The following is a 21,835-nucleotide window of genomic DNA, read 5'->3' on the forward strand; positions in this document are numbered from 1 at the left end:
AAGAAAGGCTTAGAGACGCAATGCTTTGAATGACATATAGTATCCTCTAACTTCTGAATCAATAAAGTCTCTTCTATAAGTGATGATAGCAAATGCTTGCAGAGAGCTACCAGGACACAAATAAAAAAGGCAGGCACAATGCATGGATCATTCTCTTTTTAAAGAGAAGCTTAAAAGGATTGTCTACAGATTAATCTCTTTGGAGGAGAAATACCCCCCAAATCCATTGATTATCCTATACACTAAAGATATTAAAAGGTAAATGATTTAATGGTGGAGGACAAGGACAACAAACACATATCTTCAAAGAGAGAAGTTCACATTTTAAAATGAATTGGAATCTTACTTTCTATTTTGATCTTCGCTTGCAATTCAGCATATCACTTGATGCTGATATATAGAATTTGTTATCAGTTGTTATCCAAGGGAATTTGCCTAAACACAGATATAAAAATCAGGCTCTGATTATATGTCTGCTCTCTTGAGTGCTAGAGTTCAGGGTTTGATAAGTTTCAGTGTTATTGTCCTAGTTTCATTTGCACTTTCACATTAGAAAAATGATAGAGAAGGAGCATTGCTCTGTTTTTAAAATTTCCTTTTGAATACTATGTATAACCATGGTGAATTATAATTAAGCATTTAAATGAGAACTCTTTTGAGAGTAATATGGAAAGCTGATAGTTATACCAGGACAACCAACGTAAACTGGGACTAACCTGGGAAAAGCAGAAAATATGGTTTATATATAGTTTTTATACAATAGTGTACAATGTTATATCATTTTCAGAATATATAGCTTTGTGGTTATTCAATTCTTGGAATATAATATACAGGATTTTGAGTCTTGTAGGTGATATTTATGTAGGACTAATGGCAGAGATGGCATTTCTGTTAAGGTAAATTTAAAAAAAAATTATAAATAAAATATCAGAATTATTCCATTCAAAACAATATTAATAGTGAAAATATATAACTGAAGAAGAGCTTCATGCCATCTGTTTTGTGCCATGATACATTTTCTTGACCAGTTTTTGGTATCCCAGAAAAATACCTCCAAAGCAAGGTACTTACATGTACATAGGCTGAAGCTGTAAGTGAGACGTCTTCTGGGGCCCTTGGTAGCCATAAGAGTCAAAGCCACCTATGAAATCAACTGAAAAGGAACAATTTCCTTCATTAGTTAATTTCACAGAAGAACCCACTCCTGGTTAAGGTTCACACAGATTACAACATAAGACTTTTAATAATCTGTTAAACTAAAAATAATTGTGGACAAAAAGTAAAAAAAAAAAAAAAAAAATTCTTCAAGGTAGTCATTTCCACTCCTCCAATGGTGAAATGCAATTACTGTCTTACAAGACTGTATTCACTTGGGAGAAGAAATTATGAACTTTTTTTTTTTCTACCAATTTTAAAATGCCATATGCCTTTTTGGCTAATATGGAGATTTTATGTATTATGTTATAAATGTTATGTCATAAAAATAATGATTGCCCAAGGGCATGTATCTATCATTCGTTGCACACGAGCAATAATATGTACTCTGATTGTTGAGCGCAAGGTGCTGTGGTGGAGTCCATGGAAGTTAACTCAACATGGATTTCCCTGCCATCATGTGTTTTACAATCTGAAACAATGAGAGTGAAGTATTCAAAGGCCATACAGACCCAGATATTTAAGATACAATGTGATATAACCAGAGTTACTGTGGGACATGATGTTTTACAAAATGGCTGCAGCAGTATCTCCTATCCCACATGTTTTCACAGCCTGATCTTTAAACCGGTCCCATCCAGTGGTTGGAGCTTGTGGTCCTTTCCTCTTGAACATGGGCACACCTTTGTGGTCATTTGAAAATAGTAGAAATGATACTATGTGGCTTCCTGTGGCAGATCATAAAGGTGTCATACACTCCTCTCGCTCTTTTGGGCACCACAGCCACCATTGCATGAGGAAAGGCAAACTAGCCCACATGGACAGAGCAATGGAGAACCATTGATAGGTGCTGAAGCCCACAGGCTAGTGAGGTTCCCACCCATAGCCTGCATCAACATCCGGACATATGAGAGAAAATGCCTCTAAGTGATTCCAGACCCCAAATGTTGAGTCAGTTCTGTTTTGAAGTCTTCCCAGCTCAGGTTCCTGACATCAGCGAAGAGACATAATCCATTCCTCTGGGCCTGAGTTATTAACATACAGAATCTATGAGCATAGTAAATGATTGTCTTATACCTCAAAGTTTTGACAGAAATGGTAATGGAGACAGTACATAGTAATAGTGACATGAAAAAGTTTATAATTTTTTCATTTTTATTTCTGGATACAAAACAACAGGAGGCTGATGAGCTAGATTACAGGAAAGAAAGGCACAGGGAAATAGAGGTTGAATTAGGATGCACTAAGACACCTCGACTTTTTCTAGTATTGTATCCTATTGGCTTACTTTGTCTAGTTTGTGTTCTCTTGTCAATATCCTAAGGTGCTCCATATGGAAACTAAAGCAAGGGGCAATGTAACATAAAGTCTATGATATCTGTGCTTTGAGGAAGCCTTTTCCCATTAAAAAAAAAAAGATCATATTTTTTAGAGCATTTTAGGTTAATTTAATTTGTGCTTTTGCAAAATTTAGCAAAAATACAGAGATTCCTCAAGGCCCTGCCTTATATATGCATGGCCTCTGTCACTATCAACATCTCTATCAGAGATGGAGTTACAAGTGATGAATCTATGTTGACACATGATTATCACCCCAAGCCCATCGTTGACATTGGTCTTCACTCTTGGTGTTGCAAATTCTGTTGGTTTTGGCAAGTGTGTGGCATGTATCCACTATTATACTATCAAAATAGACTTCCTGCCTTAAAAATACTCTGTGTTGGGGCTGGGGATGTGGCTCAAGCAGTATCGCACTTGCCTGGCATGCGTGCGGCCCCGGGTTTGATCCTCAGCACCACATACAAACAAAAATGTTGTGTCTGCTGAGAACTAAAAAAATTAAAAACTCTCTCTCTCTCTCTCTCTCTCTCTCTCTCTCTCTCTCTCTCTCTCTCTTTAAAAAGAAAAAAAAAGAAAAAAAAATACTCTGTGTTCTATCTAACCATGTCTCCCTCCCCATCATCCTTTGGTAATCACTATTTTTCACTGTCTCCACAATTTTATCTATCACAAGTGTCATAGAGTTGAAATCATATATATATATATCTCACGTGGTAATATACATTTAAGTTTCCTCTAAGTTTTTTATTTATTTCTATATTTTTTGGTACTGGTGATTGAACCCAGAGGTGGTTTTTTTTTTTACCACTGAGCCATATCCCTAGCCTTTTTTTTTTTTTTTTTTTAACTTTTGAGACAGAGTCTCTCAAAGTTGCTGAGGGCCTCACTAAGTTGCTGAGACTGACCTCAAACTTGGAATTCTCTTGCCTCAGCCTCCTGAGTTGTTGGGATTACAGACATGAGCCACTGTACCTGGCTACTTCATGTCTTTTAGTGACATGTAGTTGGTTTCTTTTAATCATGAGAAATACTTTTTAAAAAAATTTATTCTGATTTGTTATACACAATGGCAGAATGTAATTAATTTCATATTACACATATAGAGCCCAATTTTTCAAGACACTGATTGTATACAAAGTATTTTCACACCATTATTGTCTTATACATGTACTTAAGGCAATGATATCTAACTCATTCCACCATCATTCCTACCCCCTTGTCCCCTCCTTTCCCTCTTCCCTTTGTTCTATCTGAAGTTCCTCCATTCATCCCATGACCCCCCCCCCATTGCCATTATGCGTCTGCATATCAAAGAAAACATTTGGCCTTTGTTTTTCTGGGATTGGCTTGCTTCACTTAGCATTATATTCTCCAAATTCATCCATTTACCTGCAAATGCATGATTTTACTCTCCTTTAGTGCTGAGTAATGTTCCATTGTGTATATATACCAAAGTTTCCCTATCCATTCATCTACTGAAGGGCATCTGGGTTGGTTCCATAATTTAGCTATGGTGAATTATGCTGCTATAAATATTGATGTGGCTGTGTCCCTGTAGTATGCTGTTTTTAAGTCCTTTGGGTATAAACCGAGGAGTGGGATAGCTGGGTCAAATGGAGGTTCCATTCCCAGTTTTCCAAGGAATCTCCATACTGCTTTCCAGATTATCTGCACCAATTTGCAGTCCTACCACTCCAGTCAGAGTGGAAGCTATTAAGAATACAAGCAACAATAAGTGTTGGCGAGGAAGTGATGAAAAACACTTTTTGTGAGGTAGATAGCCTCTTTTTCCTTATCAGAAGTGGAGAGATCCTGATATTAGGAGGACATGAGTTTAAGTACTATTTGGTCTACCTGATGGTTGTGTTATCTTAGGCAGGTTACAAATTCTAAATTGGTGACAGCTTTGGAACTTTACCATGTATTTAATTTTATAGAAGAAAAATTTTAAAAGTGAATTTCTATTGTTTTCTACATTGTTCGCATTTGTATTTTAGCTTATATACACAATATCAGAAGAGCTGTACAATAATTAAATGGCAACACTATTGATAGTTTGTACTTTGAGAATTTTTTTTTTAAGACTAGTGCTTTAGTGCCTGAATTCCCATTTTTAGGGTGAGCTCTTGCCAACAACGGAGTTAATTATGAACAAGTTCCCTGAGAATTATTCACAGGGTTAAAGCTTCATGACTTTGGTGCTAGAAAATAGAGTGGGCCACAGTAGATGGAGGAAAGAAATAAGCAATAAGGTCTCAATGAAATTGAGATCCAGATTTATTGTGTTATTGTTATTGTTGTTGTTTTGAGATATTTCATTAGCTTGTTTCCAGAGACTGCAGATAAGCCAGACGGTGATTATGAACCAAAGATTTTGGAGTACACCTAGGAATGGAGTACCTGAGGAAATAAGATAAATCTTCAAGTTCAAAAGATGGAAGTAGGACCAAAAGTGGGGACTAAAGTTGAGTAAGACACAGTGCAGACCTCCCTAAGACACAGGGGGAGGCCAGGAAGGACTTAGGGTGTGTCCTGAACATGAATATCCTGAACACTAATAGTGCCTAAACTTTAATGTAGTTTGAATCCTCTGGGGCTTGCTCTTTATTTGCCATGATGTGTATGTTGGGAATGTGGGTAGAACTGGCTCATAGCTACCCACTTGGGGAGGAGAACACAAACTCCAAAGGAAGGAGCCCAATTTTCCAGATTCTTCTGAGTGTTCAGTTGGACTGGATCATGGAAAATGTTCCAACAGTCAGAGATCCACGATGAAGATGAGAAAAAGAAGAGGCTCTGAATATAACCAGGGTGATTTTCACTATTTAACTCAGGAGGGGACATTCAAATTTAAGCCAGTGGCACAGGGCATATTTTCTATAGTTTACATGAAATACATGCCAGAGCTCATAGCCTAGGAAATTGTGCATGACCAATTTCCATGTGCATTTGGTTCTCAGTAATTGTTTGGATGTCTTTCTAAGTGACTTTAGGGAGGAATAGAAATCAGCTGTAACCAGTTGACCACCATTAAGACCAAAGTGAATCAGCTAGGTAAACCTGGTCTCTGAACCCTTTTACAAAGAGTCTTTCAGTGCCTTATGGAATGCTTTAGGATGCCACATGGGTGGTGAGCAGAGGTGGATGAATGGCCTTATTACTCTCAAAAAATTGAAATACTGGGGTTGGCTTACGTTTTAAAGATATCTTTAATACCACTTTGATCTGTTCTCAATTTCTTTTAAATGTTTCTTCAGGCTTTATAGGAGCTACTGCTTACTGTAAAATTTTTCCGAGCAATAGGGATTATGAAACAGCTGATAGATCCTTCTCCAGGTAATTATGATAAGAGTTACATGTGGGGTCATAGCCCACCTCTGCATTATTTTGAAAAAGAGTATCTTTTATCAATAAAGATCTCTTTAATTTCTGAAAATAAAAATAAAATACATTCCCAATAATCGTGAAGTGTTTAATAGTGCCTAAAGCTCTTTCAAGAGATATCATTTATCTTTACAATATTACTGTCAGGTGGGTAGGAATAATTATCTTCATTTTACAAATGAATACAGGTTTATTGCTGGAGGTAGTAAACAGCAGAGGACAGGACTAGAAATCAGGTATTTTCTTTCCTTCCAAGTATATTCTGCTTTCACTCTTGCCATTCTAGTAAATTCCTGGAACGTTTTCAAAGGTGATCAAAGGTTTCAAGTCACGCGTTGGATTAAATCTAAAATGTTAGAATTTTATTTTCTTTCCACATTATTTGCCAAAAGTTTTGAGTATTTCTTTTGTGTTCTCTACAGATTATAGAGTCGTCTTTTATTATTTATTCTCCAGCATCATTATTTGTGTTCCTGGAAATTTTTGCTCTTTTTGTCTCCTCCTTATCTCCAATCTAATAATCTAGAAATATTGTGATGTGAACAGTGACTGGCCCAGTTGCCACTGGGGTGTATCCACCAGTGACAGTTACCAATGACGTGTTGTGAGTTCTGCAATATGTCTCGAAAGGCGATGAGGCAGGTGCAACTAAAGGCTTAGTTCATTGGCTTTTGTCTAACAAATGATGCAAGCCACCACATAAGCACTCAAGTAGTCCTTCCTTCTGAAAATTGTTTATTATCAGCACCATCTTGCATCACTCTTATTACAGTGAGGGTTTTTTTTAATTGGTTGTTCAAAACATTACAAAGCTCATGACATATCATCTTCCATACATTTGATTCAAGTGGGTTATGAACTCCCATTTTATACCCCAAATACAAGTTGCAGAATCACATCGGTTACACATCCACATTTTTACATAATGCCATATTAGTAACTGTTGTATTCTGCTACCTTTCCTATCCCCTACTATCCCTCCTCCCCTTCCCTCTCATCTTCCCTCTCTACCCCATCTGCTGTTGTTTAATTCTCTCCCTTGTTTTTTTCCCCTTTCCCCTCACAAACTCTTATATGTAATTTTGTGTGACAATGAGGGTCTCCTTCCATTTCCATACAGTTTCCCTTCTCTCTCCCTTTCTCTCCCCCCACTCGTCTCTGTTTAATGTTAATCTTTTCTTCATGCTCTTCTTCCCTGTTCTGATCTTAGTTGCTCTCTTTATATCAAAGAAGACATTTGGCATTTGTTTTTTAAGGATTGGCTAGCTTCACTAAGCATAATCTGCTCTAATGCCATCCATTTCCCTGCAAAATCCATGATTTTGTCGTTTTTTAGTGCTTCGTAATACTCCATGGTGTATAAATGCCACAGTTTTTTAATCCATTCATCTATTGAAGGGCATCTAGGTTGATTCCAAAGTCTAGCTATTGTGAATTGTGCTGCTATGATCATTGATGTGGCAGTATCCCTATAGTATGCTCTTTTAAGGTCCTCAGGGAATAGACCAAGAAGGGTGATAGCTGGGTCAAATGGTGGTTCCATTCCCAGCTTTCCTAGGAATCTCCATACTGCTTTCCATATTGGCCTCACCAATTTGCAGTCCCACCAGCAATGTACAAGTGTACCCTTTTCCCCACATCCTCGCCAGCACTTATTGTTGCTTGACTTCATAATGGCTGCCAATCTTACTGGAGTGAGATGGTATCTTAGGGTGGTTTTGATTTGCATTTCTCTGACTGCTAGAGATGGTGAGCATTTTTTCATGTACTTGTTGATTGATTGTATGTCCTCCTCTGAGAAGTGTCTGTTCAGGTCCTTGGCCCATTTGTTGATAGGGTTGTTTGTTATCTTATTGTTTAATTTTTTGAGTTCTTTGTATATTCTGGATATTAGGGCTCTATCTGAAGTGTGAGGAGTAAAAATTTGTTCCCAGGATGTAGGCTCTCTATTTACCTCTTTTATTGTTTCTCTTGCTGAGAAAAAACTTTTTAGTTTAAGTAAGTCCCATTTGTTCATTCTTGTTATTAACTCTTGGGCTATGGGAGTCCTATTAAGGAATTTGGAGCCCGACCCCACAATATGTAGATCGGAGCCAACTTTTTCTTCTATCAGGTGCAGAGTCTCTGATTTGATATCAAGCTCAGTGAGGTTTTTGCAAAGTAATAAGGGATGTTTCTTTATTTCAATGTGTCATATTGTCTGTGTTACACTTCAATGCTCAATAGAAAATGTGAAAGGGGAGTTGCTGAAGTCCTGAGTTAGAATTAGGAGGATGAGAAAGGAAAGATATCAATGAATGCAAAATAAATAGACAACGAGGTAGAACACATGAAACATATAGTGTTTGAACATGAAGAAGGGGAGGGGAAGGAAAGAATCAAGGTTGATTCTCAGAAGGTTTTTTGGTTAGGGTAATGTTGCCTCTTTCAACAGAACAAAAAAGAATGTCAGGAAGAAGCTGGAGTCTGGCTTCCTTTTGGAAATGCAGTTTTTAAGTTATAAGTGGCACCCAATTGGCAAAGTCCAGGAAAAGGGAAAAAATAAATGTAATTGGTGCAAGGTGAATTGGGGACTTGCTGAGATTTTAGAGATGAATTTCTGTTTTCTCACTCAGCTTTATTTGCTTCATTGCAACCTATCTCTACCTGACATATTATAAATCTATTTGTTTGTCGATTGCCTCTGCCACTATGATGTAAGCTGCACGTGATTTACTGTTCTTTGTTGTTTATTGTTTATGACAATAGCCTGGGAACTCAGAACAATATTTGGCTCATGGATGACACTCAATTCATATTTACTGAATGAACTCCATAGACCCTTTATGCTGCAAAGGAAAATAAGGCACTTGATCAGTGCATGGAAGATGCTAGCAAAATTTCCAGATGAAATTGGATTGAGTGTTTTTATCCTTTCTTCCACAAGGTCTTGAATGATGTAAGAAAAGCGAAAATATTTCATAGAAGATTTGGAGTGTTAGTTGTCAGTTAGGTGCTTTGAGATAAACAAAAGAATCTTTTTGGATATCAATGGTAAGAAGCCACCTCTGCAACTTTTCTGGTCAAGGACGGTGGAAGAAAAGAGGCTAGGATGTACTTTAGCATTAACATGGCTAGGTTGAGAGGGTCATTCATTAATGAATGCCATACAGCATCACAAATGTTAATCATTGGTAGGAAATACACGATTCTCTTTCTGGATAGTTTGTGGCATCCTAAGCAGAGACTCACAACTAGGCAGAGAGTGACAAAATAATAGAGCTTGCATTTGTTCAATCATTGCCTCATTGGAGGAGTTTATTTTTAACCCTTCAAAGACAACTCAGGATTTTTAAAAAATAGCTTTTTTTGAGGTGTAGTTGGTATACAAAATCCACACATACTTTATATATACAGTTTGAGGAGTTTGGTATTTGCATACCTATGAAACCATCACCACAATCAAGGTATCAGACATATCAAATCATCTACAAAAGACAACTCAGGAATGTTATCATTTTCTGTGCAAGTGTGGCTACAGGGTTTTCTCTTAGCCTTAGTTTTCCTATCTGTAATCTGGGTATGTTCTTATCTACTGACCTACGGAGGCACAGGGAAATCCAATTATTTTAAATTAGTAAAATGCCATATCAGTTAAATTGCTACAAATTAATCATGTTAGTAATAGTAGAATTTAGAAATAATAGAATAAGAGAAAAATGTTTCATGAATAAATATTCTTTAATAAAATATATTCCCTGTGGTGAATCTCTGTTTTATTTAAACCTTTAAATCATGAACACAGAATTCAGCAAACCTAAAGCTGCCTTTTTAAATACATGTTGGCAGCGAGGTATTGTAATATAAAATTGTCCCTTGGTTATTAATGACAAAGCCACTAGTCAACACTCTTTTAGAGAAAGGGCTGAAAAAAACCACGAGGGAAAAATTTAAAAGGCAGTTCACAGAAAACTAAGCCTAAATATTTAGAAGAACTCATTGAAGGACGTTAAAGAATTTGTGTGGGCCTATGAAAATAGAGTGTCTATCCATTACCTCTGCAGGTATGAATTTTAATGGTACTTACTCAACTTGCACAAAAGGAATTTAAAATACAACTAACCATAGGCCAAATGGAAAAGAATAGCCTTCTTCCCACACAGACGTGGTGGCAGCAGTTCAAGCTGACTGTGTGAGCTTGGGGTTTTCAGTCTGGACTAAAATCTCCCACTGGAGAGTGAGTTCTCCCTACCCCCACCATTAGGAAAACACAGTCCTTTGTAGGAGCACTTAATCTTGTAGTTGTCTGAAAGATCACTAAAGTGTGAGGCTACTAAGGGTTTCTAGCAGATAAAGTACACGTTGAATGAAATGAGTCTGATTAGCTAAATCCAGCAGAAGCTTCACTTCCTAACCGTCTTGTCAGACACTTTAAGCTTTTAGTTCCAAAGACCTAGTAAAAAAGGAAATATAATTTCCACCAGAAAAAAAAAAAGATTTTGTCAGGTTGTTCTTGTCTCTGCCAATTCTCAGGAAAAGCAATACCTAGGGATTGTAAGAAATACATGAGAGTTTTTTTGCTGAGGACAGATTCTTGATATTAGATTGTCTTCTAATAATAGAATGCTATCATTGGATATATCACAGGGAAGCTATGAGGTAGCAAAAAATTGGAGTCAGTTATCAAGAATATATGTAACAATAAATGTTGGCGAGAACGTGGGGAAAAACTTCACTCATACATTATTGGTGGGACTGCAAATTGGTGAAACCATTATGGAAAGCAGTATGGAGATTCCTCAGAAAACTTGGAATGGAAGCACCATTTGACTCAGCTATCCCACTCTTTGGTTTAAACCTAAAGGACTTAAAATCAGCATATTACAGTGATACAGCCATCAGTATTTGTAGCAGCTCAACTCACAATAGCTAAGCTATGGAGCCACTAAATGAATAGAGAAAATGTGGTATATATGCACAAAGAAATATCACTCATCTATAAAGAAAAATAAAATTATGGCATTTGCTGGTAAATGGATGGATCTGAAGACTATCATGATAAGTGAAATAAGCCAATCCCCAAAAGCCAAAGGCCGAATGTTCTCTCTGATATATGGATGCTAACACACAATAAGGAGTTGGGAGGGAAGAATAGAAGTTCATTGAATTAGACAAAGGGGAATGAAGGGAAGGGAGGAGGGATGGGAATAGGAAAGACAGTAGAGTGAATCAGACATAACTATGTTCAATGCTCATATATGAATACACAACCAGGGAAATTCCCCATCATGTACAACTGGAAGAATGGAATCCTAATTAGAATAAGTTATGCTCCATATATGTATAATAAATCAAATTACACTCTATTGTCATATGTATATAAAAAGAAATAATAAAAACATATTATGGGGGCTGAAGCTGTGGCTCAGTGGTAGCGCACTTGCCTGGCATGGGTGAGGCACTGAGTTCAATTCTCAGCACCATGTATAAATAAAATAAAGGTCTAGTAACAACTAAAAAATATTAAAAAAAACCATTATGTTTAGATTCAGGGTCCCATCTTTTTTGGAAAAAGGATTTATACAAGAGGGTTGGTTGGAATTATGCTTTAAAATGTATATTTAGGCTATTTACTAATGTGATTAGAATTATGTAGTCCAGGAGACTAGATGGAGAAGAAAAAATTAAATGAAAGAACTCTGTACTACTAGGAACGTAAGAGAGGAAGCCATCAACAGAAGCTGAGGAGAACTGAGCAGGTCTATGGAGACCCTTTAGACACTAGTTAGTTGGTTAACTATATAGTCTGAAAAGCAATAAAATACCCCATGTGGCCTAATGTAAAAACAAAAACAAACAAAAAAACAGAAAGATATTTTATACTAAAACCCAAATACATAGAACTGAGTTTCCATATATCAAATATTTTTGGAAATCACCTTGCACATTATCAGAAAGGACTGAGAGAGGCAGGACCAATCTGGTGTTTAGGTCCTTGAAGCCTAACAAATATATCAGCAAAAGAAGCTGTCCAAAGGAGTAGTTGAGAATAAGGACACGGAAAGACCTGCATCCTGGATTAGGCAGGCAGAAGGTCAAGTTCAGTGGATGAATTACTTTGCAGGGGAAAATCTTACCTGTTCTTCTCAGATTTGGGCATAGTTTTAAAGAGGCAAAAGAATAATCATCAGTGTAGAGAAGTATTGAGTTCTGGAGGGGAAATTGAAGGAGTTTTTGTTTGATAGCACTGACTTTCTCAGATTTGAGTATTTGGTTTAAGGAGGCTGGAAAGGTTAGGAACAAGTCCCATGGAGAGTGTGGCACACTGTGGGCCGAAGAGTAGAAAGCACTGTTAAGCAGGACCAGCGTCCAGCTGGGTGAAGCAAGTACACATAGGCAGTGGGGCATAGTGACTTTCCAGCATTGGGAAACTACCCAGGATGAGAAGTGGAGACATGGAATCTGAGCCTCCTCAGGCACGGATGTTGAAAAGCCAAGCATGGAGGTAGGGTTTTGGGAGTACCACCACTTTTGCCAACCCTGGGGACAGATGAAGGGTAGGAAGATGGGAAGCATGAGAAAGCCCAGGGTTCTAGTGCAAGGAAGCTCCCAAATAGCGGTGAAGACACCTCTTTCAGGAAGGAGGCAGAAGAATGAAAGGAAAAGATAGGAGTCTACAGCTGGTTGGAGAATTTCAAGAACAGGTGGTCTTAGACAAACCTTCTACCACCATACTGAAGGTGATCCCAGTATATCCTTCCATGATGAAGAAAATGAAGCGGGTGGATGAAGTGAGTGGTATGAGGTGGGGTAGAGCTGAGAAGCTGAAGAAATTGTAAAGCAAGAGTTGGAAGATTGCATATCCAGATATCTTTGATACTTTCCATAAATGTGGAGAAGCATGCAGAACAGGATGAAGTAACTAAGTCAACTTCACCTTCAATATGTCTGGGCTCACTTTGTGTCACACCACTGGGATGGATTGGATTCTCTGTATTGCTCTACGCTGGTAGAATTGCTTCCAATTATATATGACATGCCTTTCAGACAAAATTGGAGGGAACAGCAGTTATTACAGTTATAGGTGAGCTAGTTAGACAGGACTTGGCATGTCTTCTCAGCTGACATCCAGGATATATTTAGAACGCACAGACCATTTAAATGTAGCAGTTTTAGTTAAGATCATGGACGCATTAACATATGTATATTTAGGGAAATAAAAAAATAAACATTCAGGCTATAATCACTCATTGGAGAAATATTCCTCACCTTGTAATTTTTGCTGACATTATCTTTTTATCATTTTACTCCAGAGTAAAAAAATCACAAAACGCCTGAGCCTAAATTAATCATAATCATCTTAGTAGAACAAGAGTAGCAGTTTCAGGAATGAGAATGTCCTGTGATTACTCTTAGCATTTTATTGATACATGAGCAGATTGAAACTAGATTTGTTATTTTGAGCTCATTAAAAACATTTAAAATTGTACTTGTGTGAAATATGGTGTACATCTAGTCAACATGGGCACAAACAGTAAAAACGTAGTTTTCTCTTAAAAAGATGTGCATAGTTTATTAAAAACCTATATATCTTTCTGGCTTGTCCTTCAGTTTTATCTGAAGTGTCACTTCCTCAGGAAGGAATGTCCTTTTCTTCTAAACTACATGAGATTCTCTTGTGGTGCATTCTTATGGTACCCTACTTTCTTTGTCTGCATTTCTGTGTTTTTTTTTTTTTTTTTCATTCCTCTTTCTATTGGAATTGTGTGCTACACCACAGTCATTATTAAGGCAAAGAGTGTATCTATTTGGTTCTCTGCTTCATCCCTGATGACTGCCACAGAGTAGCTGCTCAATAAATATTTGTTGGAAGAATCTATCTGGATATTCAAGCAAAGTACATAGGAAAATATACTAATAATTGGGAGGCTTATAATAATTCAGGCCACTTCTGCCTCTAATCGTTGTTTGACTTTCTGCAAGACAACTCAAGTTTCCTGATCATCAACAAAAAAAGTAAGAGATTGCTAAGAGTGTTCATAGATCTATGATTCTGCAAATTCTATATTTCTAGGATTGGTTTACATATCAATGGTAGCAATAAACTGTTTAAAATGAGCATATCTGTAAAAACATAGTGAATGGGGAAAAATCGTGCAAAGGAGTTATTTCCATCTGGCTGTTACTATCATGCATTGATTTTACTATGCAAATTTTCTGGGAGTTGAGCTGCTGAATAGAAGATATGTATACAGTCAGTCCTCCAGATCCAAGAGTTCTACATTCATGGATATTACCAATCATGGACTGAAAACTTGGGGAGAAAAAGTTGTGTTTATACTGAACATGTAGAGATTTTTCAAAATATTTATTTATGTATCTTTAGTTTTAGGTGGACACATTATTTTGTTTTTATGTGGTGCTGAGGATCGAACCCAGTGCCTCATGCATGCTAGGTGAGTGCTCTAGCACTGAGCCCCAACTCCAGCCCCCAAGATTTGTTTTTTTTTTTTGTCATTATTTGCTAAGTAATATAATACAGCAACTATTTACATAGCATTTACATTTTATTAGGTATTATAAGTATTCTAAAGATTATTTAAAATATACTAGAGGATTGTGTAGGTTATAGGCAAATGCTATGCCATTTTATGTAAGGGACTTGAACATCCATAGACTTTGGTAGCCCTGGGGCCAGGGGTGTCCTGAAAACAATCCTGCATGGATACACATGAATGAGTGCATATGACATTTGGAACCTGAGGCATGACAATTCCCAGTGGGAAAAGAGTAATTGAAAAAAAAATGTCAGACTGAGAAGGGAGAGTAGGATTTGACAGGGTTGGAGCCCTCAGAAGTACTGTCCCCCATCCAATTTAACTCAGTGATGATGGAGTATGAATGTGGGCCTGGGTGCTTCCCTTTGCAGCCCCACTCTTGGGGATTCCTTTGACATCAACTTCATTAGTTACAAAGGCAGCAATCCATATCCAATTTTCTTCTTGTGTCAGGATTGTTCATGTATAAACTAGGCTCCTTTGTTGGGAACATTTGCAATTAATCCTATAAACAAACAAACAAACAAATGCAAATTTTACACTGCCTGGCCCTAGCCAACCCTGCTGGCTCTGAGGTCTGGCTACCACCTATTATACATAAAAATGAACTGAGATTCCTACTCTGGACCTAACCTAATTTTCATGTGATAATAGGCATGGATTCCCAGAAGTGCTGTATGCCTCTTGATAGTAACATCCTAATTTCCTTTCCTGGTAAATGTTTTAAATAAGATTTTCGCACCAAAGGAAATTAACCTTTAAATTAATCGTAATTATAAAATGCCATCACTGATTTTTGTCTTCAGCCTAATTACTTTCTATTATTTAAACAAATCACACCTCCTGTGAGTTTTAAGTTTGTTTCTCTTTCATTCCCTGCCACACGATGCCAACCAATCATCGCAGAGGCCTTTCTGTGTATCCTCTGCTGGAGTGACCTCACTTAAATGTCACACAGGATTGAGGGTTTGTGCTGGCTTGCTGTTGACAAATCTCCCTTTCAGCGTCTGCATGTAAGGCTAAGGTATTTTCATTCTGCCTACCTGAGGGCAGTATTTGGAGATTGTGTTTCTCTGTCCTCCAGATATTAAGAAGGAGATAGCCAAGCCCAGCTTTCTTTTCTCTTAGATGCCAAATCCCAAACTAAACACACCTGGTGTAATGAAGTGGCCACCCACCAACATCATTCATCAAAAGACTGAGGTCATCTTCTCAGTCTGTTTCTTATCTGGAGGGCTTTTAGAGAGCATTCTGTTTCCTGGGCTACCTTTGTCTTGTTTGCATTTCTTTTTTCTTTGAAGAGGATATCTCAGTGACTTTATTTTGTGAGCATGTTTATCAACATTATGGTGCTAAAAAAAAATCCTTTTTTTCTGTAACTTGGCTACTTTCTTCCTTGTGTCGTTATCTCTGTGAGTGTAGAGGGAGTTGGTGAGGTGACAAGCACAGAACAGCCACCACGGGTGGGTGGTGTCTGCACAATTGGAAGAAGTGAAATGATCAAAATGAAAGATTTTTCTATCAATCATTCCTGTAAATGGCACCGCTTCTCTTTCCATCACAGACTCTGGCTTTCTTTTCTATTGAGGCTGATCAAAACATGGTGAATATTTCGCATCGATAGGATAATTTCAGTTCACCCTGACAGGTATTTTCTGCATAAAATACCTCTTTTATACAGCACAGTTAAGAGTCCCCCTTTGCTTATCTGAATAGTGTCACCTCGGTACCAGTGCTTTAGAAGCCAAGCCCTGATTATTCTAAATCAACAGAGAATAAATATTTTTGACTTGGAAAGATTAGATTTATTTAAAGATGAACATGGTATGCATGCGTATGTTTATGTGTGTGTTTGTGTGAGTGAAAGCAATATGGTATCATGGAGGAGATATTATGAGAAAAGAGAAAAAAGAAATGATTGTTGAAGAACCATCCTCAAATCAAATGGACAAATTTAGACATAGAACTCATGTGTTTTAAGGGACCACAAGAGGGAGCAATTTGATAGAAGGCTGAAAAAGAGACCAGTGCTAGCTAATTTTGGAGACAATATAAAAATGATGTTTCGCTTTAGAGAACACCATTATCACTGATAGGAACTTGCATGTGATTGGCAGCAGGCATATGCATATGTAGCCATCTACAGCACATATTTCTCCCTCTTTTCTTCCATTTATTCAGAAAATGAAAAAAAAAAAGGTGCTTTGCTCTAATAGGTTGTTCATTTAGTTTAGAATAAGCTGAGATCTAAGGAGAAGTCACATTTTCTTGTCAGTTTCCATACAGTCCAAGAAATGTTTGTGGAGAGCCAACTGATTAATTCACATGTGGCCCAGAATCTTACTGTGTCTTCCTCCAGGTTGAGATGTGCCCGTTACTGAAGATACAGCAGAGAATGACAGGTGTGGATCCTAATGGCACCTCTAATACTTATTTATTCTGAGGAGTCAGATGTACTATGGGATGTCAGAAGTTCACAAATAAGCTCAGTGACTTTGGGAAAGTGACTTAATCTTTATGGGTCTATAAAATTAAGGCTTTGAAACAAGAGTAGAAGGCCATAGTTTTCTATCATTTTAAACCCTGAAGAATTCGTAGTTCAAAAGAAATGTTATGCAGAATCAAAGGATATAAAATTAAATGCAGAACTTCAATCCTTGTGATAGGGGAGTGGAAAAGGTGACATCTCCTTGCATTGTGATCCCACTAGGTTTCTACAGAGAGTAGCTAGAGGTTAGTGGCATTCAAAGTCTGGACCAATATGTGATCTTGTTCAGAGATGAGGAAAGAAACGGCAAGTTTGAGTTTGATGGGAAACTAGTGGATATAGATGAAACTGTTTCACTCAGTCACCTTGAAATTCCTAAAATAGTTGTTTTAAAGAGATATAAAACAATAACATAAAACAATACATGTTACTCTTTCATTTGGTTGTTTGAGTATAAGACTAGTATGAGACTCAATAAGTGAAATGAACACATTATTCTTACAATCCACCTGTTGACAGGGCCATGAGAATGAAGAGTGATTTATAAATAATCAGAAAGCAAGCTCAGGTTACCAAACAGAATGCAATAGTCCTAATAACCTGATAGGAGGTATGACAGGTGATAAATAGGGAGGCAACAAGGAAGGCAGCTAATCAAAACCAGGAGACATACGCTAATGTGTTAACTGAGAATCAGGACTCAACTGGATCATCTTCATTTTCTTTTCTCCCCCTTGTTTCATCTTTATTTTCCGTACTTTCTGCATTAAACCTACATTACTCTGTAACCAGGAAGAAAGATTATTTTTACAGGGAGGTACAGATCTCCTTGATCTCCTGTTCACCCTTTCCATAGGCAGTGGTGAGTGACTGTTCAAAGAACAGCATTCAAATTTAGTGATTCTGAAACTGGAGAAATGATCAAAATATACAGAACATAGTTCAATAAGTAGATGTGTTGGCCAGCAGGTTTCACAAGAAAAATAGACAAAAGTAACATAAAATTCTTATCCCAAGAGAAGTGAATAATTTTCTGTGTTTTTTTTTTTCTTTTCCCAAATGAGAGATTCTATAAATTGCCTTTGACTTTGATCCCTAGGCCACTTGATTTCAGATAACCCCGGACAGGTTTTCATTTATTTGTGCTTGGTGTGTGGTTACATGTACCTGTCTAATTCTAAGTCTAAACATCCGGAATTCATTTTTTTAAAAAATATTGCTTTGAAAATTATTCCCCGAGTATATATTTTTAAATGAAATTTCATGTCTTTTCCTAGATGATTTCAAAAGTTAGTAACATTTGCAAATATGTTGAATCTTTTTAGAAAAGATAGTGATTACAGTCCCCTCTCAGTAGCTCTGGAACATTGGCTCCAGGACCCTCCTGTGGATGCCAAAACCCATGAATGCTCAAGTCCCTTAGATAAAATGTGACAGTATTTGTATATAACCTACAATCACCTCCCGTATACTTTGTCATCTCTAGATTACTTATAATATCTAATAAAATGTAAATACTACATAAATGCTTTTTATTCTGTGTTATTTGGGGAATGAAGCATAGATGGAAAATTTTTGCCAAATATTTCTGATCTCTGGTTGGTTGCAACCATGGATATGGAAGACAGACTGTACTTAGAAAACTGAATTCATTTGCAAGAGGACCAATGTTGAGTTTAACTATTAAGAAAAAAATTTGCTAAGGAAACATAACCAAAGTCGAGAAATAATATGACAATGAATTTTTTTCCTTTCATGAATTAGGGACATTTTCCATGGCTGTATGGATTTCTTTTAATTGTTAACAATGCTAACAAAGCATAAAGACAAATTCTCAATTCTGTCACTGAAGTGGAGATCCCACTGGTGCACAGAAGAGCTGGGAATGAAGTGAGACAGAAGAATTACATATATGATTAAAAAACATACCAGACCAGGAATCTCTGAAAATTTATTTTTTTCAAATACTGTAAAAGAGAATAAGTAGAGGGGAATAGAAAAGACTGGGAGCTGCAAGGAAAACTCATCACGCCTAGTGACAGATTGGTGCAGTGAAGAGCTCTGCCACAAACACAGCAGAGCATGGCTGCCTGGTGTCCTGGAGTAAGCTTTTCCTCCCAAGATCGATTGCTGTCTTGTCATGAACAAATTTATAAAAGTGTGTTGCAGGGTTGCCCTGCTCAAATAAGGTTCACTGGTTACAGCACCCCTGCCAGAGCAGGGGTCTCTACTCATCTGAAGGCAGAGCACCCCATAGCAGGAGGTGTTAGCTGGGGGCTCCTGTAAGTAAGTATTCTCAGTGGGCAGTGGGCATGCAGGCACTGAGACAGCAATACAGCTCTGAAGCCCTGATCCATTGGCATTTGATACATCAGCAAGGGGAGGCTAGCTCTACAGATATTTTCAAATGCCCAGGAAGCACATGGTATGCGTGTGGGGGTGGGCTATGTGCTTGGATGTGGTTTTATGAACTGCACTATGTATCCCCTGCCTCAATTCATAAATTGGAGACCTTAGTTTCTGGTATGACTATATTTAAAGATGGAAACAATTTTGGAGAGGCGATTAAAATTACATAAGTTCACAAGGCTAGGACTCCATTCCAATAGGATTGAAGTCCTTATAAGACAAGGAAGAGACACACAGAAAAAGACCATGTGAGGACACAGGCAGTGAAAGGATGCAGTCTACAAGCCCAGGAAAGAGACTCAGGAAAAGCAAACCTGCCAAGACCTTGATCTTGAAATTTCAGCTTCCAGAGCTGAAAGAAAACAGAGTTGCTGTTGTTCAAATTCCTCAGACTGGAGTGTGCAGTTATGGCAGCTCTACTGATCACTAACCAGGCAGTGGTGGAGGTGATATCCCTATCTTTCTATTTGGAATCTGTGCTTTGAGGGTGGGTGTGGTATTCTGGCAGGCACAGCAGATGGCAGTGGTGTTCCGTGATTTTGCACACTCAACTAGCTTGCCAGGCTACAGCTCTAGTTTAGATAACTAAAGGGTCAAAGATGAAAATGTCAAGGTCCAGTCCTTTTCATGGGAAAAAGAAATTACCTTAAAGTGTCTACTAAATGTTTGCATTTCCCTAAGATTCGTATATTGAAACCTAATCAGCAACATGATGGTGCTTTGGGAGGTGATTAGGTCATAAGGGTTCATGAATAGGTTTCGTGTCCTCAGAAAAGAGGCCCCAGAGATCTCCCCTTCCAAAATGTGAGGACACGGCAAGGAAGTATGATCTGTGATCCAGAAAACAAGACCTCACCAGACCCCACCAAATGTGCAGGCACCTTGATCTTGGACTTCAGTCTCCAGAACTGTGAGCAAAAAGTTTCTTTTGTTTATTAGCCATCCTGTTCACGGTGTTTTATTATAGTAGCCGATGTGGACTAATATGGTATCTACATAAACAGAAATTAAACTGGGATCTAGGAAATTAAATGAGACACTGTTTAAAAGGAGAAGAAAGTATTCTCAGGCATCTGTGTGTCTGTGGTCTAACTCTCTCTCCTATTTCAACAGTGATTTATTGCTATTTCAAGTCTAAACTTGAATCTTTGCTCCATGGCTCCTTGAAGTTTTCTCTTTCTCTGAGGCTTCCTGGGTGCATTTGCTGCTGTGAGCCTGGATATCAGAACTAAGGACAAAGCAGGTTAGCCTCAGACTGGCTTCAAGGCTATTATTTATACAGCTGTCATAACTGGCCCTTATCTCTGCAGCCCACTCTCAGCACAAGGCACAGAACCCAAGCTACCCTCTGCTCCTCATGAGGTGCTTAGGAAGGGAAACTTAACTCCTTTAGAGAGCAGGTAGCTGGCACCTACTCTTGCCAGTACACTCCTATCATGATGCCTCATTGTAAAAGCACAGCAGATAAGAGTAGACACAGAGAATAAGGTCCCTGAGCATTTACACATATATGAAACATCTCTTATGCTGCAGGAGCTGCTTTCTGAGAGCACTATTTTATTTTTACTTTCACTAAGAATTTTATGGGTCAAGGTAGTGTAACTACCAAAAGTTAGAAAGAAATTTCAAATTTTTTTAGAGCATCAGAAGTCAGATGTCTAGGCAATGTCTGGAGGTGAACACAGAATAGAGAACTTGACCAGAACAATATATGGTAAATATAACCTAAAGCAGGGTACTCAACAAATACTCCTGATTGTCTGTCCCTTTATGAATGACTACAAGTAAATTAACATACTATTAGTCATCGAAAGTTAGAGGACATAAAACAGCCCTAATTGAGCATCTCTTCCAGGTTGTTCATTAGTCCCATGAACATTGAAAATGTGTGTTAGTCTACTTGGATATAAAAATTAAAAAAAAAACAAACAAATAAACAACAAAATGACTTCATATCTTGCCTGCAAATCAGTAAGACTAACATTGGGAAACTTGCTATGTGAAGTTTTTTTTGTTGTTGTTGTTTTTGATTAGTAAAGAGAGATAAGCAATTGTCACCAAAATATGTAAAAAGACATACACATTATTTTTTGGAAATTTTTGCAAAGTTTCTTAGATACTTGAGCAATAAAATTGATATTACAAAGTATATTGATGGTGTCTTATCTCCCTGGATTTACATGGTTTTGGCTAAAATTTGACCTAGGGAGAAATCCTCTAAGATGCATTCCCAGGAATTCTAATTTTGTGGAATATTAAGATTTTTAATGAAAGAGCTCTATGTTTAAATACTGGGGAGACTTGTATTCACCAAGCTTTTAATTTCTGTAAATTGAAGCTGTAACATCTACCAAAAGATAACTATTTCCAAGTATCCCTGGCTTGCTCTAAATCATCTGGAGACTTTAGACAGCTCTAAACTCTATGCTTTAATAGTCACAGGGAACATGAATTTCACAGGGCCACCACTTTCAAAAACAGTTGGTGGATCCTTCATCTGCCTACCATGCTGTGCCCATCC

At 37.6% G+C, this 21,835-nt stretch overlaps 1 protein-coding gene across 1 annotated transcript in view; it reads right to left on the minus strand.

Moving 5' to 3' along the window:
• Positions 1–1,067: 1,067 nt before the first annotated feature.
• The window catches only part of Nkain2 (sodium/potassium transporting ATPase interacting 2), a 162,967-nt gene continuing 142,199 nt past the window's right edge, over positions 1,068–21,835 (minus strand). The window contains exon 3 of the mRNA XM_026381349.2: positions 1,068–1,153. Within this exon, the coding sequence (XP_026237134.2) occupies positions 1,068–1,153 (86 nt within the window). The remainder of the gene's footprint in view (positions 1,154–21,835) is intronic.

Source organism: Urocitellus parryii, chromosome 8, assembly GCF_045843805.1.
Source record: "Urocitellus parryii isolate mUroPar1 chromosome 8, mUroPar1.hap1, whole genome shotgun sequence".
Taxonomy (NCBI): Eukaryota; Metazoa; Chordata; class Mammalia; order Rodentia; family Sciuridae; genus Urocitellus; species Urocitellus parryii.